The 26188-nt window shown below is 42.9% G+C and overlaps 1 protein-coding gene across 1 annotated transcript in view; it reads left to right on the top strand.

Annotated features, from left to right (window-relative positions):
- Positions 1 to 26188, top strand: part of ANKMY1 (ankyrin repeat and MYND domain containing 1) — a 57947-nt gene that overhangs the window by 16612 nt on the left and 15147 nt on the right. The window contains exons 5-15 of the mRNA XM_065410806.1: positions 466 to 682; positions 3005 to 3169; positions 4170 to 4546; positions 6081 to 6252; positions 8757 to 8897; positions 12734 to 12886; positions 17138 to 17245; positions 20025 to 20156; positions 21656 to 21769; positions 23296 to 23461; positions 24457 to 24541. Of these exons, the coding sequence (XP_065266878.1) occupies positions 466 to 682; positions 3005 to 3169; positions 4170 to 4546; positions 6081 to 6252; positions 8757 to 8897; positions 12734 to 12886; positions 17138 to 17245; positions 20025 to 20156; positions 21656 to 21769; positions 23296 to 23461; positions 24457 to 24541 (1830 nt within the window). The remainder of the gene's footprint in view (positions 1 to 465; positions 683 to 3004; positions 3170 to 4169; positions 4547 to 6080; positions 6253 to 8756; positions 8898 to 12733; positions 12887 to 17137; positions 17246 to 20024; positions 20157 to 21655; positions 21770 to 23295; positions 23462 to 24456; positions 24542 to 26188) is intronic.

Genomic DNA, 26188 nt, shown 5'->3' on the forward strand with positions numbered 1-26188 from the left:
GTACACCCTACACCCCAACTCCCTGTCCTGAGCTCCCTGCTGCACCCCGCACCCCTCGGCATACCACTTCTGAAAGGTTGCCGACCCCTGTTCTAAGCACACCATGTGGCCTTTTTCAACCTTGGAGAGCTTGGTATTTAATTTTCACTTGCAAACATCCAGATTCTTGGGGCTGGATGTTTTTAACCCCTTCCATGAATAAGATTAATGTCCCCCATACTACAGCTCTTGGACCATTTTAACTCCCTTATGCTCTGTCCATGATGGGAGCAAAATTGAATTGTCTGAAATAGTTTTTTTAAATGGTTGCCATCCTTCTTCTCCCATGTTACCTGACAATAATCTTTATTATCAGTGGCTTTTTTAAAAAAAGCTCTGTGGTATAACAGGTATCTGCTGCATAGCTGTTTAAGTTAAATGTGGACTCTCCAGCTGTTTAATGTTTTTCTCTTTCCTCTGTTTGAGGCACTGTCAGACAGAGATCAGTTGGGATATCGACATCATTCTGAATGGAAGCCGAGACACCTTTGGACCCAAGGGCCCCAAAGAGCTTGCTTCAGAGCAGCTGATTCAGAAGGCAGCAGCAGGAGACTTCAATAGCATTTATGAGATTCTGAGGGACAGCTTAGCTCATCCAGATGTAGCTGACACGCATGGATACACTGCACTTGCTGCTGCTGCTGTAAGACCCCAAATGTGACTCTTTCCTCTGTGAATGACCATTTTTTTTGTTGCTACTGCATCTGTCTCTCTCTGTTATACAGTAAATGCGTGAGCAGGGCCGGCTCTGGCTTTTTTGCCGCCCTAGGCAAAAAAGCCACTGGCCGCCCCTCCCCCCCCCATTGCGGCAGGGGAGGGCGCCGAGCCCGGCCGCGGGCCGCAGTCCCCGACCAGCCGGAGCGCCGGGGGGAGGGCGGAGAGCCCGGCCGGGGCTCTCCGCTCTCCCCGGCGGCCAGAGCGCCGGGAGCAGGGCAGAGAGCCCGGCCGGGGCTCTCCGCTCTCCCCGGCGGCCAGAGCGGGGGGAGGGTGGAGAGCCCGGCTGGGGCCCCGCTCTCCCCGGCCGCCGGAGCGCCGCGGGGAGGGCGGCGAGCCCAGTCGCGGCCCCGCTCTCGGGCCGGAGCGCCCCGCTGCGCCGCCCCCCTCCAGGCACCGCCCCAAGCACACGCTTGGTGGGCTGGTGCCTGGAGCCGGCCCTGTGCGTGAGACTCGATAGCAAACATCTTTAAGGAAAGACAGCTTGCTGAGCAACATGCTAAAAAAAATCTGTAAAATGTATCCCTCTGTAATAATTAAAGATGACTCCAAGCCTAAAATTCCAAATCCTTCCAATTTGGGTGTTGCACTGGGCTGGATTTAAATCCCTGAAACTGCCCCTGCCTTTCCCCCCTGTTTTCTTGTTCCAGACTGTATTCAAACCCAGAAGGGATCTGTTTTTTTTTTGGGGGGGGGGGGGGGTCGGGAGTGGGGGGGGTTACAGTCTGGTTGTGGGTAGAAGTTATGATGTATGCATGACTTCAGTTTATCTGTGTTAAGAATTTGGCTCCTTATTTAAACATTTATCAGTGCCTAGCCTTCTGGGCACCTTACATCTATTAAAAAATTAATTTGATTTTTGCTAATGATTTTTTTTTAAAGTCCTCAGAACAAGAAAATTAATTTCATATTAATTTAGAACATTATAGTTTTTCTCTTTTTGTATAGGCCTCTCATCCCATGAGCTTTAGTCATTTTGTAGACATTAATCCTCTTCCCCCAGCAGTCCTGTGACCGTACAGTAGATTTCGGGGGGAGATTATTGAAGGCACAGGGGTTAAGTGACTTGTCCACTGTAACACAGAAAGTCAAAATTGAGCATACATCTGAGGACAAAATGTAACCTAATTCACATAAACTGTTGCCCTTTACAGTGTGTGCAATGTGGCAGAGTTACAGTTGCTTTGGCAACAATAACTTTGAATTTCCTGACAGTTTTGATTTTGAAATCCTCACTGCCAAAATGTTGTATTAATACAGCGCATTGTTGTATTTGATTCCTGAGTTCCATTATAGTGTGCTTTGCAACAGTTAAGTCTTCTCTGCTTTTTAAAAGTCAGCATGAAAAATATTTTATTTAAATGTGTGTTTCTCAGGTAGCTCGCTAATGTAAGACAAGTTGAAGTGCCCACCAATAGTATCTACTCCAGTTTAACAGGTCAGATTTTGTAGTTGATGTAAGTGGGTGAAACTCCATTGACTTCAGTGTATTACAGACAGTCCATCAGCCACAATGTTTCTAAGGACCAGCGGCAACAGGCAGTGCGGGACTATATTTTGGATCAATGGTGCATTTCTTGGCAGATAGTTTCTCTGGATCAGCTCTCAGATGCCCCTCAGATCAACCATATGAACTGAAAGATCCTTCTTTGTTACAATAGGATACATTGTAATCAGGGGCGGTTTCACTTATATCGTTACTGTTGGGGCTTCTTTAGCTGCCTTGTGTACCTCAACATGCCATCCATTCATGGACTGCCCTCTTTATTATCTTAATGGTAAATGGATTAATTTGACATCTCCGGATGCTGCTTCTGTGATAGTGGCTACATCACTAACCCAACATCTAATTCTTGGTTTGTGCCATTAAAAGCCATGCTCTGGAAGAAATGCAATTATACACCTGCCTTACATTGGGTGCACCTAAAATAGTTTTACCTTTTTTGAAAGTTTTTTTTATTGGTTCTGCCAGCCTTCCCCATTAACTATAAGACATACCTTGAAGCAGTAGAAACATTTTGAGATCACTGTTAATTTATGGGCAAAATTCAGCACTGGCATAAAAAGAAGAGAAAGTGAAATCACAAAACAACTGAAATCAATAATAGTGTTTTGAGTCTGTCTTTAGGGACTGTCTTTTTGTTTTAACTTTAAACCCAATTGTGATTTCAGTTAATCCCACATGGAAAACTAAAATTGTATATATACACATATACTCGTAAAACAGTCATCCAAATGTTTTACTTCACAGGTGAATTACCATGACGACATCATTAATCTTCTTCTTGATAATGGAGCTGATGTGAATAAATGCAGTGATGAAGGATTATCAGCCCTATCCATGTGCATTATTCTTTATTACCCAGTAGAATCATTTAAGGCTAATGTTGCTGAGAGGAACTTTAAAAAAGACGAGGTCAGTACATTATTAATCTATAACTGTAAAATCAGAATTCACCGTGTCCTCAAATGAGCCACAGGTCTGCTTTTTAAAATTACTTTGCTGTGAATGTTCCAGCAGTTGGGAAAAGTCAAACTGCTCTTACCTCCCTTGACCCTGCAAGTCGCTGAGTGCCCTTGACTTCCATTGATAGCTCGCACTGCACAGGATCAGGCTCCAGGGCTACTCTGGAGTCAATGTGTCACATTAGTACCAGAGACTTTGGGCCAGGTTTTCCAAGGTATTTAGGTGCCTTAAGATACAGATAAATAGGTGCCTAGTGGGACTTAGATTTGTAAGCTCAGTGGGGGCAGGGACAGTCTTTTATTCTGTGTTTTGTACAGCACCTAGTACAAGGGGGTTGTGGCCCATGAGTGGGAGTCCTACACACTATGGCAATACAAATAATTAATCATAATAATTTACAAAATTGCCTAGATAGATTAAGCACCTGATTACCATTAACTTCAAAAGTCTCTTGGCTGCTGCAAGAAAGGGAGACGGAAAAAAATGTACACTAGTCTCTCTCCCTCAGAGCTCAGCACAAACCCAGAAAACTTCAATGTAACTCTTTCAGATTCTAGCTTTAGCGTTAGGTTTAGGTCTTCATTAGTTTGTACGCCGATGTGCAAATTGAAAATCAAGAAATGTCCCCTTCTGTTTCAGAGCTTTTATAAAGTGAGGGAGTACCAGTTGAGATTTGAAAGCTCCTAAGAGGGTTTTATTGACAATGGAGGCTAAAAAAACAAACACACACACTATTCAAAATGTTTCCCGTGAATGGTGGATTAAGACTGAGTAAAATGATGTTCTACCTTAACTTAGCTGTAATATACCAAATTCCAGTACTATTGTATACACGCACAATGATGACGTCCAGCACTGATGTTGATATGATGATTCTCGTTGTTGAAGAAAGGATTTTCCATATTTTCTTCATTTTTGTCATTTTAATTTTTTTAAAACTTTAAATAAGGATGAGCAGTTGGAAGATGAATCTGCACCACTTCCATTGGCACCAGCAAAACAGAAATGCTTAACAGGCCCTGTTCGTCAGTCAGCCGTGGTACCTCCTATGTCCGGGGAAAAGGCAGAATCTGTTTCTGATGATAGAAATGCATTGGATGAAATGGACCGTGCAAGTTTAGAAAAGAGGACTGGCTGCAGCACTGAAACCAACTTTGAGTCGAACCGTACTGTTTTCAACTATGGAATCGAGGTTTCTCTAGAAGCTTTGCAGCAGAGTGCAGATGCCTTCAGCCTGTGTTTGCTGAGAGTACCCTTCTATGCCTGTGTCAATGGATATGGTGGGGCTGAAGGCACCGTGAGAAAAATGGTGTTATCAATATCTGAGTAAGTGCTACTAAGAAAAACCACTGGCTCTGTGTTCTGGAAAGGTTAGACAAGCTCTGGTGAACCCTATTTCACAGAGAAAGTAACAAGTGTAGTTTTACATGTTTGTGGGGAAGAATGACCCTGCATTTGCTTGGGATAGATCAACTGGGCATGCCTGATCAAGGGGCATTCCACGGGTCCTTACCTGACAGGGAGAAGGCCTGAATTTCACTCCTTAAAACCTTTTTAATAAGATAACCCACCATTTTGTCTCTTTTTGTGACTCAGCTTTACATATATACTCTGTGTGTGTGTGTGTGTGTGTGTGTGTGTGTGTGTGTGTGTGTAAAAATAAACTATTTAAAAAAACCTGTACTGTGCAACAGTAATAGTAATTCTATATTACCTTCATAAAAACATTTCTGTATTATGCAAAACTAGTTTGTGCTATATTGAGTATTGCTGTCACAGCCTGGCACCCATTTAAAAAAAAATCTGGATATGTTGCCAGGGCCAGATGAACACACAGACAAACTGGATACGTGCGTAGGGCCTAAATTCATGGGGGAGGGAATCCCCCAAAATCACAGGTCAGCATCCTCCTTCTCCACTACCTCCTCTCTTCGCCTTGCTGAGGGGGCACTGACCACCTCCAGCAGCACCCTTCATCCTGGCACCGCAGCCCTCTTCCTAGCCCTGTGCAAAGGGGAGACCCTGGGAGGCACTTGGTTGGAGAACAAGGGATTGGGGTTGCAGCACAACTCAAGTTTGGCCCAGCTGCCTCTCTGTCATGATGGGCTGGGGGGTGGCCAGGCCAAATTTGAGTGAGTGGCTCTGTGACCCTGGGTGCCAGATCACAACACCCAGAATGAGGAGCTGGGCCGAGCCCTGAGGGAAAGGAGCTGCTGCTGCAGGGTGAGTGTGGGCTGGGCTTGGTCTTCAGACCCTCCCCACTCACCCATCCCAGGGCCTCCCCTCTGCACCAGGCCTGCAACTCATCTAGACCCTTCCTGCAACCCACTGGTGGGTCGGGATCTGCTGTTTGGGAAAAATTAGTCCTGCAGTTTTTTAGGGCAAACTCGTGTAGGCCAGATTATGGCTCACATGTGCAAGGTGTGGAAGATGCAAGTAACCTTCCCTTACCTCACTTGTCCACTCCCAGGCAGGGATCTTATACATTTGTAGTTTCTGGGGTCTCCTGAGTATGGGGTCTGCTCCTGGCTTGTGCCCCCTGGGATTCAACAGTACTGAAAGGGGCTGGTATAAGGGCCATGTTACCTCCACACCCTCTGCATGACATAACATTACTGTGTGGTGCACATTACATCTCACATGGAGTGGTACAGCAGACATTCTCTCCCTGGTTCCAAGTACCAGTTTGCACACCCGCCTCACAGCATCCTAGAACCCAGGCACTAGCCCAAGCCCGAACGTCTACACTGCAGTTAAACAGCCCCTGAGTCCAAGTCAGCTTAAGAGCCAGTGTTTAGAAATATGTCCCTTTCTATGAGTTATTGACAGCTTATTCTGTTATTTGCCATATTGACTTTAGACACCGAAAGAGATGGACCACGGTCAAACTACTTCTCCGCAGAGGTGCAGACCCCAATGTTTGCCGGATCCCTCTGCATGTCCTATTCTTTGCTGTTAAAGCTGCAGATGTAGAAGCAGTGAAACTACTATTAGCAGCAGGAGCAAAGACTGACATACGACTTCCACCCAGGGTAATGGATAATAATTACTAATAACAACCAAATGTAATATTCTAGAGCGGGGGTGGGCAAACTTTTTGGGTCGAGGGCCACATCTGGGTGGGGAAATTGTATGCAGGGCCAGGGCAGGGGGTTGGAGTGTGGGAGGGAGTGCGGGGTGTGGGAGGGCATGCGGTGTGCAGGAAGGGGCTTAGGGCAAGCGATTGGGGCAGAGGAGGGGTGCGGGATGTATGAGGGGGCTCAGGAAAAGGGGTTGGGGTGCAGGAGGGGTGCCGAGTGCAGGAGGGGGCTCAGGGCAGGGGTGCAGGAGGAGTGCGGACTGTGGGAGGGGGCTCAGGGCAGGAGGTTGGGGTGCAGGAGGGGTGTGGGGTGCGGCAGAGAGCTCAGGGCAGGGGGTTGGGGTGCAGGAGGGGTGCAGGGTGTATGAGGGGACTCAGGGCAGGGAGTTGAGGTGCAGGACGGGTGCGCGGTGCAGGCAGGGGGCTTAGGGCAGGGAGTTTGGGGGTGGGGTGCAGGAGGAGTTCGGGCTCTGGCCCGGCGACGCTTATCTCAAGTGGCTCTGGGGAGGCATTGGCGTGCACCTGGGCCAGGGCAGGCTCCCTGCGTGCCTGCCCTGAGCCCGGCCCTGTGCCACTCCAGGAAGCGCTGTGGCCTGGGGGGGAGGGAGAGGGCGGAGGGCTCTCTGTGTGCTGCCCTTGCCGCGCCTCCAGGTACCTCCCCCGAAGATCCCATTGGCCGCGGTTCCCCGTTCCCGACCAATGGAAGCTGTGGGGGGCGGGGCCTGGAGGCAAGGGCAACGCACATAGCCCTCTGCCCCCCCGCCCAGGGGCTGCAGGGACATGGTGCTGGCCACTTCTGAGAGCGGTGCGGGGCCCACGGCGCCATGGGGGGCAATCCCGCGGACCGGATCCAAAGCCCTGACGAGCCAGATCCGGCCCGCGGGCCATAGTTTTCCCACCTCTGTTCTAGAGTGATCAGTGATACAACTTTAATGCCCACGTGTAAAGTGTCATAATTCTAATGACAGTTCGACTGCCTGATTCAGCTTTGCAATTCCAAAGGAGTAATTCAAAGAAACTATCCTATTAAAATCATTTAGCTTTTTAAAAATAATGTCCTTACTCTAGCGAAAGTCTAGTTCTATGTGTGTGTTTCCCTGCTGACATAATGCTTACCCATGGTACTAAAGCTGAGAGTATTTCAAAAGTCAGCTTTATTTCCCAATATTTATTCTGCTTTTAGTTTTAGCATTTCTCTTTACTTGGGAAATGACTCTTGAGTGGTCAGCATGCCGTGCATTCATAGTCTGTTCTCTAAAAATACAGTTCGTGCTAAATCTCTGCACTTGGTGATTGTGCCTGCATATGGCTCTGATGGGAACTCCCCAGGATCAAAGTTACATACCAACTGTTTCAGCAGAAGGCATCTTACGCTAACTCCTGCACTGAAATGTGGCTGCCCCCTTTATATTCCATCTTCCTATCACTTTCTTACTGTAGTCAGTGAAGAAGTTCCCCTGGCTTTTTAGCTTGACAGGCTCTACCTGGACATCATTATCTCATTTCACCTCAAATATACACTTCATTACAGAGTGTCCTGTTTTGCCTCCTAGTGCATTAGCTGTCAGTACTTCCGTTTTAAAGCTCCATCTTATTTTGTTTGGAGTCTGTGGATAATAGTGTAATAATAGCTAACTCTTTTATGTAGTGCTTTTCTTTTGTAGGTTTCAAAGCACTTTACATAGGAGGTCAGTATCATTATTTCCGGTTTTGAAGCCTGCCCTGTAGCTCCTGCTGGAGTTTTTGGATACCTCTCTGCCCTGACACCAGTACCCTGGGGGTCTGGAGAAGCAGCAGCCCAGCAGACTGTCTCAGGATTCAACAGCCATGCCTGTCTTGTCTGGTTGTGCTGTGAGATTTACTCACAGGTGTCAGACAGAGGGCCTGAAGGCTCTCCTGGCTTTCTCCATTGCTTCCTGGAAGTCCATTATAGACTCAGTTCAAGAGAACTTAAATGATTCAGAATAGAGTCCCAGCGGGAGTAGCACCAGCAGGTGTTGAGGTTCCTGTGTTTATGGAACCTGACACCAAGCTGGGATTGTTCAGCAGACTTCCAAACAATGTTTCACAAGACAATGCATGTGACCCATTAGTGTGCGCTGGCTTATGCGTCAGGGGCCAGAAATAGGCTCTCTTCCCTTTTGCATCTTATATTGGTGCAAACTAGTGATGTAAAAGTGGTTATAATGCTGTATCATATTCTGTTTTGGCTGGGCATTGCCTGTGGCTGTCATGCCAGGAATATTCGTGATCGCAGTGGGTTTAGGGTGAAATGGACGTTGGGGAGTATTAAGCCAAATAGCATTTAAACTGACCATAAACACAATCCTTTAATTCTATTTCTAGGCTAACATAGATGGGGCCTGAGGGTTGATATTGGAAAAATATCCAGTACCTTAGTTTTTAGAAGTTACTTGTGATAGATAAAAGAGTCTTAATGCCACATTTATTTTTCAGCTGGGAGGTTTAATGCCTCTTCATATTGCTGTAGCCATTCCTGGTGAAGAAGGGGTCAAGATAACGGAATTAATCCTTCATTCAGCTACAGATCCCGATGCAAGGGCAGGAGACGAAGATGATGTATATGCACCAGACTGGGTATGCTGCATCATTACTCCATCCTCTTCCAACTGTTTTGGTGTGGGCTATGGGAGACTAGAGCAGGGAATTGGTCGCCTACCTGTTGGATTGAAACCTCTGTACACTGTTGGAATAATTGGACTTCCTCTGAAAAAACCTGGCATATCACTGACATACATAGAGGGTTACAACAACACTTATTTATGATTTGAGGTACCAGACACTATTGTAGAATCCTGATGCATGTTAGGCACAGGCTAGAAGTCTGCTACATACAATTGAATAGATGTAGGTTAAGTACGACTGTAGTATTGGGCCTATAATCACTATTCCTCAGAAAGAAACATCTTTGTGGGCTGAATCTGCTTGTTCCAGCACTATGGAGGCAGCTTAATTGTTTCTTCCTTCCTCTTGAATCCAGACTCCTGCTGGACCCCTGCAGCACTGCACTCTTACCCCAGAGCAGCATTAGGTCAGAGCTATACTAGAAGCTTTTGCCAGTATATCAGTGTTGGTTAGGGGTGTGATTTTGTTTTTGAACAACATTTTTATACAGGTGGAAGCCCTAGTGTGGATTTGTTAATATCGGCAAAAAAGTGCTTTTGATGGTTCAGCTTATTTCATTCAGGGAAACATTATACGCTAGGCTAGCAGAAGCACTCTTTTGCTGGCATGAGCACTAGGAAAGTTTACTGGCAAAGCTTTTCTAGCAGAAACGACGCTTAAGATGTACAGCTGTCCACAGCAGAGTGCTTTAGGGTATGTGTGTGTGGGGGGGTTTCTTTCTCAAATTGTTGACAACTTTAAATAAATTTAAGTTCCAGTAATTGGGAATCCATTGACCTTCCTTCCTGTTAGGTCATCCTGAGCACCCTATGCGCTGAATATCCATTCCCTTTGACTCCTTCTGAATTTGCGTCCCAGCGGCCTAGCCCAGACCAATATTTCAGCACACCTTGCTCTGGCTTTCCTCAGCAATGCAGCAAGTGAACTTGCTCATACTGCCAGCTGTCTATGTCAGTGGACAAACTGCCACCATGTGGGTGTGTCAGTGCAGGCTACCCCAGCCTGCCATTCTACTGGCTTCTCTCAGCAATGCAGAAGAGTGGCCCATCCCAGTGGCCCTTAACCTTTCCAGACTACTGTACCCCTTTCAGGAGTCTGATTTGTCTTGCATACCCCCAAGTTTCACCTCACTTAAAAACTACTTGCTTACAAAATCAGACATAAAAATATGAAGTATCACAGCCACACTATTACTGAAAAATTGCTGACTTTCCCATTTTTACCATATAATTATAAATCAATTAGAATATAAATATTGTACTTATATTTCAGTATATAGAGCAGTATAAACAAGTCATTGTCTGCATGAAATTTTAGTTTGTACTGACTTTGCCTGTGCTTTTTATGTAGCCTGTTGTAAGAGTAGGCAAATGTCTAGATGAGTTGATGTAGCCCCTGGAAGACCTCTGTGTACCCCCAGGGGTATATGTATCCCAGTTGAGAACCACTGGCCTATCCCCTACTGCCATCCTATGTGTGACCGCAGACCATCCAATAGCTGGGAGCTGCAGACAAAGCAAGCTTAAATTCTCCCCTTTCTGGTTCCTCTTCGTGTGCTTTGCAGTGACCGGATTTCCCCTGCTACCTTAATGGGCCTACTGGTAGTTCTCCACAGAGCAATACAGAAGATACGGGCCTGTGAGTTCATACCACCATCTTGCCAGGGCTGTTAGTCAGTCTGGCTATTTTGTTCTTTTGGGGTTGGGAAGTATTCTTTCAACTATGCAGGACAGAGGCTCAACACAGTTTATTTTTGTTGGTTTAGAAATCCTTAAGAGCAAGGAGAAACCTGAACATTTCCCCTTCTCCTCTGGGAAATCCATCTAGACAGGAGCATTCTAACTATAGGACAAAAAGGAGCACCTTAGAGAATTTGCTTCTTTTCCTTCTAGCCTCTCAGTTACTGAAGTTATAGTAAAAACAAAGAAATAAATTCCTTGTATCACAGGAGCCATAATCCCAGTGCCATCTCTGGAACCTGATCCATGTGTCTTCTTGGGTTGCTGACAGTCCATAGAAGACGGGCAGATTCTATCCTTGTTCAGTCTATATCTGTAACGGAATGGAGATTTGGAAGAGAAAATTTTCCACATTGTTCTTAGTAGATTTCAAGAATCTTATCCTTCCCCATGAGATGTGGTTGCCACCATTTTCCTGTCCAGTTAAGAGGAAGCAGTTGTCCATTCATGTCTATGTGATTTGGAATATCATCCTATACTGCTCTCCACTCCGATACGATCTTGATAGGCCAGATGAAGAAAGATTACATTCACACCAGTGTTACCTGGATGACTTGCTGCTGAAAACTTACTTAAAGGAAACTCCTTTCTACATAGTCCAGTAACCTGTGCTAACCTGATTTCTAATTAACCAAAAATACAAAAAACACCTTGTATCATCTTTGCATTTATTAATCTCTGAGCTGATTTTTTAAGATACCTCAACTGGTAACACTCCCATTATTCTCACTTCTAAAATTACAGGTCTAATCCTTCTACTCAGCTGCTTGCCTCCAAGCGTCTGCAGTATTTACTCATAGTAGCATTGAGCACATACAAACCCAGTGCAATGCAGCACCCCTAAATCCATCCATTCTTCTTCCTGACCAGAGGACAAAAACTGAGGACTGACAGTGCCTCCAAAGCTGATGGTATTGTCACTGAAGTCCTTCTTCAAACATTTCCCAGCAGCATCTTCATATTCCACATGGAGAGGTCAAATGGACAGTGGTGATATATGCACACCGGCAAGTAGGAGCATTGGGCACAGCTCTGTACCTTAAGGCCACCAGAATTTCTTCACTCCTGTGGAAGCAGGGCCTGTCTACTAGAGCAACGTATGCCTAGGCCATGGTTGTGTGGCTTGGTTGACACATATCTAGATTTTTTTTGTGATTTGAAAGCAAGAAGGTACCATTATTTTATTCTTGTCAATGGAATCCATGATCTCAGAAAATACCTATACCTGTGGGCAGATGTACTCATGTAAAGCTTCCCCATCTCCTCTAATTGCCAAAATGGTTTGAGGGAAATAGGACTAGACAGAACATTTGTAATTCTAACCAGACTGCAGTTCCCTTGGCTCATAGCGATGATAGTCTACAAACCTTGGAAGCATCCAGTTTTTCCAACACTCTGCTGCAGCTGGACCCCTTCAGTCACCCTGAACTTCACACACTGGTTTTATAGCCTGGAACCGTAGAGTCTAAGTCTCCAGCAACATGGATACTGTCAGGAACCAGTTAACCGTCTATTAAAATCTCAAGCTTCCATAAGCAGTGTGTACAAAAGCACTGGGAGAATTTATTCACTTAGGAAGTAGATCTCAGTTTAGCTGTGCTCCAAATGTCTGCCAGAGACCACTGATTTCTCATAGGTGGCTTTCATAAAAGATTACTCCTGAGTTATCTAAAGTTTCAATTCTCTACTCTCAGGGTTAGTAATACAAGTGTCAGTTGTATTACTTGTGTCAGTTTTCTCCGCTGTGTGTATCAATGTTTGTAGCTGTTAGAATGAAAGGTATCTTAATGCTACTTGGCCTACAGTGGGTTTTATGTTTTTCAGGATGCAGTGCTACAGCAGTCCAGCAGATGGAGCCTGAATCTAAAGAAGGAAATGGGAAGGATGGGGGGAGTGCTTATGTTGTGTCTACTGTGGTGTAATGAGCAAATTCAGACTAGTAGATAATGTCCAGACCAGTGGATTCCTGGACCAATGTATTTTCTATTAGCTTATCTCTAAGCAATACTGAAAGTGTGTGTATCTGTTTCTTCTGACCTTTACATTCAGAATGAGCCTGCCGAATCACCAGTTATTATTGCCATGAAACTTAATAATGAAACTGGACCTCCTAGCGAATACTACTCATCTTCTGGTATTGTCCCAGAGGAAGGTGGGAGGACTCCTTTGCATATTGCCTGTGAGAGAGAGGATAACCCCAAGGTAGGAGCACAATGGAACTGTAGGAATGTCCCTCCTCTAGGTTGTGGTTTTGCTCCTGTAGAATACACATAATTCCCAATCCTCAAATGACATATCGTACCCTCCTGCGGAATCCTCCGTAGGATCTGATTTCATGTGGCTTCTGAGTAAGAAATAAAACTCTCATCTCTTTTATGGGAAGGGTCTGATCCGTTAGTCTGTGTGATCTCGGCTGCTCTGGGGATTTTAGCTATGGGTGGCCAACTACCAGCTGCTCTGGTGGCCCAACAAGAAATGAACTAAACGAGTAAGTTGAAACCCCTCTATTATGATGCATACGTGCTCTAACTGAACTACTGTACCATGTGGTTTATAGAACTGCCCTTCCTGACCCAGCCCCTTTTTGTTTGTTCTTTTCCTTCTGTCATAGCCAAATTCCGCATTGTGAACACTTTGAGGGAGAGACGTTATTTTAATACTTGTTTTGTGTGAGGTGCTTGTAGATGTGACTTGAATCAATGGCAGTGTTTAGCCTGGTAGATTGACTGAGGGTCTTTTAAACTCTGCTTGGTTTATTTTTTTGGTCTGTCTAGCACTAAAATTTATCAGAGCTCCAATACAGTAAACAAGTTTTTAATTAACGCCCCCCCTCAACCCTGCCTTCCCCAAAAATCAAGCCATTGTCACTTACTATATCCCATTTTCTTCCTCTGATATTCTGTCCTGCTGCTTTGATCTTGTGGTTCTACATATTGGGATTCTTTCACGTAGCTTCATTCTTTGACTTTTGACCTCTTTTTAATGCCTTGCCTTAAAGCAGACTCTAAGTAGAAATGGTGTAAGGTTTCTATTATCTTCCTCTTAATTACATTTGATGACTGGCCCTATGCAATTTAGCAAATGTGAAAAAGTCCCATTTACTATGCCAGGATGCGTTACGTTCAATACATTGTGTCCTTTCAGGAGCTGATTGCTTTGCTGACATGCATTTCTTACCTGGCAGGTTTTTTATGGTTGCTTTTACATACAAATAAAAAGTCAATAAGCTAACCTTACCTCTCAATCCTCTCTCAAAATCATACATAATTAAGAATTTTAATTACTGTAGATCTTAGTTTCCAGGAATTTCAATCTGTTTTTTTCCTAAAGTTGTTTTGAAGCTTTTGAGTATTTAAAAGTTACCATTCTTGTATAACTAACCTCTATTGTAGAGCTCCCTTTTGCATTTACACTGTCAACTTCTGCATTCAAGGATTTATATCGTAGCACAAGATTCCTTGGTATAGGTTATAAATTCTTGGCTACGTGGGGAACTATTCTGGAAAATGTGATTGAAATTGGGGGCTGTTAGGTTTTTTCGTGTATATGTGTGTGCTTGTGTGTGTGTCTATTTTGCAGGTGGGGCTGGTAGCACTGCCTTTTACTAAGGTTGCCCAACATTTCCCATCATAAGACCCTGTCTTAAGATGCTCATAACTTTGCCATACTTTAACTATTTATGCTGAAATTTTCCATGCTGAGTGACTATTTCAGCCAAAACGGTTCATGTTTTTCTGAGAATGAAGCTAGGGAAAAATAAGTGGGTTTTGCCCATGTTAAAAAATTCTGGCGATGTTTTTCTTTGAAAAGCTCTAGCAATCCCATGCTTAGAAATTTGACTGGGAGTGCCTAGAGACCGGGGGAGTGGGGAGAGACAGGTGAAATGAGGCGCCTGGGGATTGAGGGGAGAACTGAGAATGCTGTGCAAGGAATGAAGGGAAGACTGGGTCAGGGAGATCAGAACGGTGAGACTAAGACTTGCTGGGGAAGGAGTCTGGGACTGGAATGAGAATACTGGGGCAAAGAGACAGGACGGGGACAGGTTGGAGGGGATGGGGCAGAAAGGGTCATGCTTGGTGGGAATGGGCAGAAGGGCCTATGCCCACTAGAGAGCACACTCCCCTCTGGAGCCTGGGATGGAACCAAGATCCCTGAACCTCACCAAATATTTAGGAAACCCACTTGTAAAGTGTCCCATGCTCGTGTAGTGCTGGTCCACATAGAGGATTACAATTTCCCGCTGCTATCAGTAGTTACTCCATTAGCTCAAGTGGCAGTGGTCTGCGTGGTGCATCTAACAGCTCCAACTCTGCTGATGATGCATGTGGGGGTCCCTCTGCAGCCACAGGACAGAATTTCTGTTACCATTGTGCTTTATTAAAAAGCTAGGGAATTACACACACAGAAGATAATTAAAATGCCATTATTAATGTTGAATTCTCAAGCACTCAAAAGTTAGGAAATGCCAGAATTAAGGTTGCCTGTGCAACCAGTCTTTAATTACACGATCACATTCTGTTTTTTCCACAGGACCCCTCCTTCATTGAGTGTACAGAATGGACAATATTTACTTAGCGAGTTGCTATTCAGTACTTTTTCTCCTCATTCGGTCTATGGCTCCAGGCCTTACTTAGTGTACAGTCTTCAAACCCCGCCGTGATTACTGAAGTATTAATTTCCTCATGGGATTTTCTGTGGCGCTTATCACTATAATATTTGAGTGCTTCACAAACATTAATGAAGTTAGTTTCACAACACCCCCTGTGAGATGAGGGGTATTATCCCCATTTTAGAAATGGGGAACTGAGGCACCAGAGAGATTAAAGTCAAAAGTATCCATTAATTTTGGGTGCCCAATTTGAGATGACTAGAACCTGATTTCTCAGAGCACTTAGGTTTATACAGCACTCCCTATGTGGAAAGGACAGCTCCATTTGTTGACTTCCATTTGCAGCTTTGAGTGCTCAGCACTTCTGCAAATAGACCCCACGCTCTCAAGTCAGGCACCCGGAAAATGAAGAATACTCACTTAGTGACCACCTGTGAAAAGTTAGGATTACATCACTTGCCCAGCATCACATAGGAACCTTGTGGCAGAGACAGGGGTAGAATCCAGTTCTCAGGGCAGCATTCAGCTGCCTTAATTTTGAGACCCTCCTCTCTCTTCTTGCAATCCTCTGCCTCCTTCACTACACACCTTCCAATTTCTGCAACAAAAGAGGCAGGGGTCTTACAGACAACAGTCTCCTTCACTACATAACCCTAATTCATCTCTACCACGTGTCCATCATGTGCACTGAATGAGGCTGGGATCCTATGATAAAAATAGTATATGATCATATAAATAAAGACTGAATTTTAATGTGTATGCACAAGGGGGCCCAGTTAAGGTTGCACACACAACCTTAATTTTGGCAATTCCCAACTTTTGAGGGTTAAAGAAGCAACCTTAATAATGTTCTTTTTTCAATGTTTTTTTCTATGTAATTGTGATAAATGAGGGGGGTAGCTCCCTTTTATGGACACCCAGCCAGCCAGTAGCTATAGAATCCTCCTTAGCAGCTGTACCCTAATTGCCTTAACTGTAAAGGGTTAAGAGAAGCTTAACCTGAGTTGGCACCTGACCAGGGAACCAATAGGGAGGCTGTACCCTTTCAAATTGGAAAAACTGCTGTGGGTGGGTGGTTTCTTTGTCTTGCAGTTTGGAGAGAGGGGAAGGCAGCAACAAGCTGTAAGCTTTAAGCCAGGTATGGGAAATCATCAGCATCATACCTAGAAGCTCCTCATTTGGAACCCCAGATATGTAAGTAGCACAGGAAAAGTTAAGACAGATGTGATTAGGAACCTTTTTGGTTGTTTTGGTGTGTGGATTACTCTGTGCTAACCCCAGGTACTTTTGTTTTGCTTGTAACCTTTAAGCTGAACCCCAAGAAAGTTATTTTTGGTGTTTAATCCTTAAAGCCTGAGTTTTCAGATGTTTCTTTCTTTTCTAATAAAGTTGACCTTTTTTAAAAGAATCCTTTGATTCCAAAGTCCTTAGACAAGGGGTTGGTCTGTGCTCACATTGCTAAGGCAACTGGTTGGTATTTTATTTTCAAGCCTCCCCAGGAAAGGGGGTGAAGAGGCTTGGGGGGATATTTTGAGGGGATAGGGATTCCAAGTGACCCTTCCCTGAATATTTGTGAAAATCACTTGGTGGTGGCAGCGATATCTGTCCAAGGCAGAAAACTGTACCTTGGAAGAGTTTTAACCTAAACTGGTAGAAGATAAGCTAAGAGGGTCTTTCATGTGGGCCCCCACATCTATACCCCAGAGTTCAGATTTGGGGGGGTATACCCTGACAGTAATACTTGTATGTGTTTATAGCAGGTGTTTAATGCTGTTGTTTTTCATAAGCTTAATGTCTTGATTTTCTTTTTTATGATCTAATTCTACCTTTTCCCCCCTACCCAGCTTGTCAGGGATGTTGTCCACCTCCTCTTAACTCATAAGGCAAATCCTAACACCTTGTGGAGTGGCCATTCACCCCTTTCCCTGGCAATTGCCAGTGGGAATGACTTGGTGAGCATCATCTAATTCCTTTTTTCTTTATTTACTTGATTAATTTTTGCTTTGGTTCCTTCCCTGGTAGGAGCCAAGATGGCTTGTGTGTTGGAGTGACCCATGTTTATTTCCAATGAAAGTATCTAAATTTACTTTTCTTTCAAACCTATGGACATAACCTGAGTTTTCCACTGTATTAAATGGGGATTTCTCTTTATGGATTGGTGGCTAAGAGGTTAGCAGGATTCAAAAAGGAATATTCATCTATATGGATCTTGAGAACATCCACTTACGCTGTAGGATACCCTGAAAATATTACAAAGAACATAAACCATCATACTTTTGGGTTTAAGTCAAGCAGTAACTGATGGGATTAGGAAGAATCTTCCTCTACAAACATTCTGTAACTGTCCACCAAGTTACTACTTGTACCTTCTGATGCATCTAATGCTGGCCACTATCAGAGACTTGACATTGGAATAGATGGCTCACTGGTCTGATCCAATAATGTAGTTCCTATTTAAAACAGTTTGGTTTGAAATGATCAAAACTACTAACATCTGAAAATGTTGTACTGAGCATGCCCTTTATAAAATTTCCATATAGATGCACTATCCAGGCATTAATTGCCTTGGAAATAAGCACTTTTAAGAACTGCTTAAGAGAGAACATTTCAGCCACTGTATAGAAGATGATTCCTCTTGACCTGGATCCTCCCACCTCCTCATCTGCTCCCATTAGTGTGTGTTTGAATCTGGGATCGTAAGAATACACATTCAATTATAATTGCCCATGCTGTGGGACTTTTGTGCCTCCAGAATTCAGTCTAGCAGATTCACTGGAGGTCTAATTGTGATTTTGTAAGTATCGCACTAGTACTACTAAAATTTGCTCTCCTTAAAGTGCACATGTATTAATTTTGCGTTTAATAAAGACAATAGGGCAATACTTAAAAAATTCCACAGTTGCTCCAGGAGGTGTACACTGATGGGGTTGTTTCTCCTTATTTTCTTGCTTAATAAAAGAAACTGTTAGTTGCAATAAAACAAAAAGGGAAGGTTTTTAGATTTTAATATAAAGTTTTGAATAACTTCACGAAAGGAATGAATTTGGGTTTTACTGTCTTATAGAGATCTCTTGATTTTCTTAATATAAGAAGGGCTAAAGTAAGTCCTGAAGCACAATGTAGGAAATTCTCATCTGAAGAAGATTGCTTTGCCTGGCTTGAATTTTTTTTTAATTAAATGCACAAAGCAATGCAAAGGAAACTACTGAAAAGTATTTGACTTGTTAGCATCCTTTAGCTATTTCCAAGTAGAATGGCCACATATTGTCTATATAGCACTTGTTTATACTGTAATTATTGTCTTGGCTAATATTGTACTGAGTCCACTTGGTGCTAGATTGTTAGCTATGATGCTGTGGTGGTAAGGATCATGTAATGACCTAGATAGCTCTTGGATCTGGACTCCAGTTTTTTGGCACATTGTGCACAGTGCTTTACAACCGGTTAATCTACAGTGCTGAATACATTAATAATAGCAGTATTCACTCACCCACATTGCATGTGGGCAGTGTTTTTCATTACTTGTTAGCCTAGTAAATGTAAATCCAAATGCAGTACTACTCTGTACAACGTAGTTGAGTTCTCAGGGAGGGAAAGTAGTATTGGAGACACTGATTTATGAAGGAGCTGTATGTTTGTTTCAGAATCCAATGAGAACAGCTGAGATCCCAGAAGATTAGAAAAGAACTAACCTAGGCCTCAGTCATGAAGTTGGCTTTGATTCCTGTACTTGCATGGAGCCCCATTGACATTGGTGAAGCTCCTTGTGGACACAAAGGACCATTTATTATTATTTTATATTATTATTTTATTTATTTTCCATCATAATTCCCCTCTTTAAATAAAAAGAAATCAGGTGATCCAGGGAATTATAGAGCAACAAGTTTAATTACAATACACTGCTAGGCCAATTGATAAAGCAGTATTTATAACCACTTAGAAGACAGAGAGGGAGGTGCTAAGTGATAGATAACATGAACTCAGCAAAAATCATGCTTGATTAACTGGCCTCATTCAGCTCAAGGTATAGTATCCCTGGTCTCTCAGTCCATGCAGTGTACCAAAGCCCATGGACAGAGAGTCTGACCCAGGCTTTTCTCAAGACACCTTTGATTGTCAGAGAATGGGTTTGTGGGAGTCTTGCACTGATCACTAAAGAGAAAATAGTTGAATAGAAGGGGCCTGTTAGACTCCTTTGGCTTAGGAAGAGCTTCTGTTCTGGGCTAATAACGGCTGCTGTTTGGGTGAAAATAACAGAATTCAGTCTCATGTTTGAAACATCTGAAATCTAAGTCGTGGAGTTTTATGAATCTGTCTGGTGCAGTAATGGCACAACAGGCCACAAATGTATAGCCTGTGTCGTTCTGTTTTTCTGGTAGTGCACAGGCTTTGTATTTTAGAAAAGCATAACAGCAGATGACTTTTTTAACACTACACGATGAAGCAGTTGACACATGGCTGTTCAGTATGGATCTATGATTTTTATCGTGCTAAAAATGCAATACAAAGAAAGTGCAAAAATTATTCTAATAGACCAATATTTAGATGTTATTACTTTATGCCTTTAGGTTACTGAAAAATACTAGTGTGCATTCCAGGTATATTATTTTAAACACTGTAAAGTATCGACACAGCTATTGTACATTTTGGATCTCATAGTCCTGCTGTAAAACTGTCTAAGATTACATCATCATTCATTGATTTCTCATATTTATCTATGCCTGTTTGCAGGCAGTGACGGAACTCTTAGCGTATGGAGCTGACCCCAATCTTCCATTAAGCAACGGTATAGGTAGTGCCCTTTGTGCTGCTGTCAACACTACATATGAACAGAAGAGGACCATAGCAAACAGGATTTTATTGGTAAGAAAACATGTTGTTTTTTACTTTAGTTTTCCAGTTAACTTTTTCAGCAGGTGTTTTGAATTCTGGTTCTTCTGTGTGATTCAGTTGTCTCTCCTAGTAACCTTCAGTGATGCAGGTTTTTTTTCTTAGTAACTCAGTGATTCAATTGCCAATTCCTTTTGTTTCTGTATCTGATTCTGTGCTGGGAAAATGAACTGTGTTGGAAAACATGTTAACATGTTTTAACTAGCATGGAGTAACTTGCCTACTTTATAGAGGGGCAAGTCATGTTTGAAATATGGTAGGTGATTGTGGTTAACCTTGGGTCCCCTCCCACATCCAGGGTTCACTGCAAGTAACTATCATATTTTTAAATGCAGCTGTCCTTGTCACGCTAAGGTGAAAATTGTGTTTAACACTGTCACTAAAATCATGTTAGTTGACTGGATGCATTTTCTCAGTGTGGACAAGGTCCAGGAGAGTGTTAGGCCTTATCTACCTCAGGGATTTTCCCCAGTTCTAGCCAAAAGCATAGCCAGTGCAAACCCAGAGTTGGGGAAAGACAGCTACAATCTGCACTAGTTGAGTTTACGCCAGTTCAAGCAGAGGTAAAATCAAGTGGTGCAAATCACTGCTTGGAGCAAATTCCCAATGTAGACAAGGCCTTAGGGAAGGAGGTTAGTTTTGTTCTTTGATGATTGTTTTTTTGTGCTTCCTAAGGTGGAGGGGGAAAACAAGGGGAAGCTAACCAAATAAAACAAGAATTTGGGAAGTGACTCATCCTCACTGACACTTCTGAAACTCAACAAAAATCTGCAACTACATAAGTAGAATTCTGTGTACCATTCACTGTATTTCTTATTCCTTGTTCTCTAGCAGGAATTCCACCTTTCTGATGTCTGCCCCTCTTGCAATCATAATTGTTTGACACCATAATCATTTTTACAGCCGCTAGTTGTCATATCACAAGCAGGATATGGTGGGCAATAAAAATGCAGATGAATTGTGGGCTCCCCTGAGTCCCTTGCATACGAGACTAATGCAAGCCATATTCTTGGTATAGCCCTGATCAGCACGTCTAGAAATGTATATATTTTACTGTGGGTTCTGCCCGAAATAATTATATTGTAACATTGAGGATTACAGATAAACAATGAGAATGAAAAAGTATTTCCATAGATGCCTGAACAGAAGTGGGGATTGGGTGAGATTGATATCCCTGAAAATCAGGGCCATGATTGCCTACATGGATGTTGGAATTTTTCACATGCAAAACCTTTCTGGACATGTGAAAACTCATCATTCGAGTCTTTCACCTGCACACCCAGTGCTTTATGTGAAGAAAGCATGCACTCAGTTGTGTTCTTATAGAGTTGCATTTGCACAAGTAGAGACCAGGGTAAGCTGATCAGCCCTTTCAGTTTAATTATAACAGGAGGTCACAATTTGGTTGAAGGTCCTGCCTTTTATAATGTTTTTCAATTTTGTTGTTTTGCATTTTGTTTTTCTTTCTCCAGATTGATAAACTAATTGAGGCTGGTGCAGATATGTTGATGCCAATTATTCTTAGCCAAGGGAGGAGAACTGCAGTGGGAACTGTAGTAGACTATGCATATTATAAATACTTTCAGGTATCTCTTTGACCACTAGAATTTAAAATTAATGTTAATATTAATCATGTTCTTCAGATCCACAAATAGAGACAAGCAGATTTTTTAGTTCTGCACCTGTCACTTTGTCGGGGTAGATGCTAAAAGCACCAGCAGACTCTCTTTTGTCCAGTTGTCTTGAGACTCATTCCATTCACCACGAAACTTTAACCCCTATAAGGGTGATAGAGGTCTAAAAAGCCCTGGTAGTTCTGCCATGGGAGAGAAATGATTTGGTCACACTTTATATTAAGATTCCATTTATAGGTGGTTTATAAAGAGTTAATGAATGATTGATAGATGTTATAAGCATGTTACAGACATGAGTAGTATATATTATTGATGGTGAGAAGCACATTAGTAAAAGGTGTTATAGATGGTTATAAATTATGACTGTAGGCAACTTATTGACTGGTTGAACTTTAGAAGAATCTAGCACAATGGATTAACTGTTAAAATATATTAAAATTTATGAAAGGGGGGAGGGATAGCTCAGTGGTTTGATTATTGGCCTGCTAAACCCAGGGTTGTGAGTTCAATCCTTGAGGGTGCCATTTGGGGATTTAGTTGGGGATTGGTCCTGCTTTGAGCAGGGGGTTAGACTAGCTGACCTCCTGAGGTCCCTTCCAACCCTGTGATTCTATGAAAGGAACCTTAACCTAAAGTGCGCTTAATTATTTGCCAGATTCAGAAATTCTGCTTTCTCTGGACTTATTTGCTTTAAAGAGCTGCTGATGCTTCCTGGAAATCTTTGAGATAATTTCTGTTTAGAAACATTGCTGGCTTGGGTCATCATAGTTTCATAGCGCTTAAGACCAGAAGAGACTATTAGATCATCTAGCCTGACCTCCTGCATATCACAGGGCATTAAATTTCACCTATGTTGAGCCTGATGACTTCAGTTAAACTAAAGCTTTTTAGTCATCAGGACAGATTAAGATGCCACCAAAGGGCCCCTGCAGTGGTAGGGAATTGCTGTGGTAAAACATGTCTGCAGGATCCTAGTGCACAATCCATACCCCATGTTGCAGAGGAAGGCAAAAAACAAACAAACCAAAAAACCCAGGGGAAAATTGCTTCCTGACCCCAAATCTGGTGAAAAAAATACAGCAGTCAGGCACCTAAGACAGAGGAGTTTCTGTACCACCTCAGAGCACTGGTCTGCCTCTCCTCGTCTGGGGGAGTCCTGCCCAATCAAAAGAGTAGCAGCTAAAAAAATTGGTCAAAATATTAAATGTGATTGTTTTAAAATGTTATGTTCCAGCTTGCTCCACTGTGTTGTGTAAAAATGGCAGGTGTTCGGAGAGGAGAGGGGATTCTGTCCCTTGGCATAGGTTGAAACTGCTACTTAGTATTTAGGAGGGCTGATATGATACTATACATTATTACGTCCGTGTTGGGCATCCCTTCATCTAGTCAGGTTTACTTCCTGCTAAGAATAATATGGAAGCACATGTTTGCCATGTTAGATGTCTATTCTCTTATTGTGTATGAATTGTGTGTTGCAGGATAAGAAGATAGCACATACTCCATACCACGCATTATTGCCGCCAGAACGGGAGATTTTCAATGCGCGCAGGGAGCTGCTAGAGTACATTAGTGACCGGCTTCGTGAGTGTGTTATCTTGAAAGAGAGAGAATGGGATAGAGAAGAACTTCGGAAATCCAGGAAATGTGAGTTCAAGCTAAGCCTCCAGTCCATGTAAATGTTGTATAATGGTGTATGGGGATTTACACTTGTGGGTTCCTATGCTGTGGGATTAAACTATAGCCCCTAATGATGAATTTGTTCCTCTATAATGCCTTTCATCCAGGGATCCTGGTGCTTTACAAAATCCCACTGCCCTTCTAGAGTAAGTGCATGCCATTCTCCTTTTATAGCTAGGGACACACCTAAGTACACTGGGGTTAAGTGATTTGCTCAAGGTCTTGCTCAAATCTGTGGCAGTGCCAGGCATAGAACCTGCATCTCTCCCTGATACCTGTGTTTCAAGCACAAGATAAACATGCCTCTAGAGATTACCTAAAATGTGATAAGTGAATTTTAGTGTGGGATTGTTACCTTCTGCAATTCACATTACCTGAAATTCTATGGCTTGTGTTATGCAGGAGGTCATAATAATCATAATGGTTCTTTCTGGCCTTGAACATCTGTTAACCTTTCTGTACCTCAGTTTCCCCATATGTAGACTGGGGATATATTGCCAACCTTTGAAGTTCTTATCTTAAAACATTTTAATTTAAAAATCTGAGACAAGCCCCGCTCTTGTTCTTAGGGAGGAGTGAAAATCCACAATATATTTATCTGTGGGTGTCACATAGTTCTCATTTCACTAAATCCCAGCAGGTGACCCTAGTCTTTAAGATGTTTTATGGACTCACAATGAGAGATATCCAAAATATGGAGTAGGACACTGAACATTACTTAGGATTTTTTAAAAATTGTATGATAGTGTTTTCTGTAACTTCCATTTCAAGAAGAAACTGTTCTGGCCTCCATAATAACCAGCATGAGCCAAGGAGTCAGATGTTGACCAATGGGTACATTTGTGACATAACCACACCACCGGGCTGAATGCAGTTTTAATGGAAGTGGCCCTAGTGACCAGCATGCTTATTCACAGACTCTAATCGTGAGGTCTAATTTTCTCTTTTACATGTTGGTACAGTAGATGCAAGTCCTCGTGCTCCTTCAGCTAGAAGGAAACGTGTGGACAAGCGTGCTGCAATAACGCTACCACGGGAGGAAGTGAGGTACGATAAAGATGCTAAACACAAACACTTATAATTCTTAGCCAAATATATCACTTCATGGCTCTACCTCACCTGGACCACTGTCACCAGCACCCCTTCTCTGGCCTCTCTGACTGTCCCCTCACTTCTTCAATCTATCCACTTTTCAGCAGCTAAAATTATCTTCCCCTCCTGCTCTGAAGTTAGCCAAGGTGGCTGCTATGAATGGACAAAGATGTTACAATTTTCTGGTTGTTGACAAATTGGTCATTTATATTCAGAGCCTAGTAATTCAGAAGAAGCCAGTCTAACCTCAGGCTTCCCAGACAAATTCTCCTGTGGCCCAGCACAAAGCATATGATGCAGCCATCTGCAGAGATCTTTTTACAAAGTCTAGAATTGAGTCAAAACTCTTACGCCCATCCTTCCAATCTGATCTGCACGGGCAGATCCTCTTGCCCACTCAGAGCCTCATTGAGGACTTCATCTGTACAGGGGTTTCCCCCTAAGTTTCACATGCAGGATCAGGGCCTTAGCGAGGAAGTCACTACTTTAGTTCCATAATATGTGTGCACCATTATGTACAGTGGTTAAAATTTAAAAAAGCTAGTGCCACCAGTTACTATACATTGGTATCAGGAAAATAGTGTACTGTCCCGGATAGTACCCTGCATGTTGGTAAAGCAAAATACATAAAATTCTGAAGCCCTAACCCTAATCTCCGATGCCCTGCCCCAATATTTCTTCCAAACTGAACTGAAGATACAGGGCTAGATTTTTAAACCAGATAGGTACATAATTTATGTGGCTAATATTGGACCCATACTTATTTAGGAATTGTAGTCCCTAATGTGAGATGAGAAGGAAATAGAAGTAGTTTAGGAATTTACAAATGTAAATCTACCAGCATTTACAATTTTTAATACTTTTATTTTAGGGTCATTAAACACATTAATAGATATAATCTAGGCCTGTGATCAATAAAGGATTCAATGTTTCCCTTACCTAGCAGTTCTGACTTTGGGTTTTGTGTTGTTACCTAACTGTTGCAGAAAAGCTTTTGGTCAAGTGATGTTAATGTAACACCAACCACTCTGGTAGTCAGCAGGTGAGATTGAACCTGGGACCTCTGGAGCTTAGTGCATGAACCTCCACCGCAATATGCCTATTAGCTAAGGCTATAGAGCGGACACTCACTCTCTCATCTCAGTGCCACTAGATGGGGCAGAAAACCACACCCAGGAGATGTGTGGGTTACAACAACAATGGAGATAAACCTGCACACTTCCCAGGAAATGATAAATGGAACTATGTTTGTTAGAAGAGAATGGGAAGAATTAGTTGGAGCCCAGGTGGGATGGAAAATGGAAGCCAAAATTATTCATTGCTTATTCCAGAATATATTACTTTATTATATTTCCAAGTTTCCCTTGATTCCCAAGATTACAGAATGGATGCTGGCTGGGAATAGTCATAATAATACTTCAGGGGCTTGCTTAGATCTTTTTTCCCCAGCTGTGCCATTTTGTTAACAGTATTGATTGTATTAATGATGCTGACACTGAAGAGACTGAAGCAAGACACTAATAGAGTCCATGATACACTGCCAGAAATGCTATAAAAATCAAAGCCCTCAATGCCAAAGATATTGGATGATCCCATTGCATC

This window comes from Emys orbicularis, chromosome 9 (genome assembly GCF_028017835.1).
Source record: "Emys orbicularis isolate rEmyOrb1 chromosome 9, rEmyOrb1.hap1, whole genome shotgun sequence".
In the NCBI taxonomy this organism is placed as follows: Eukaryota; Metazoa; Chordata; order Testudines; family Emydidae; genus Emys; species Emys orbicularis.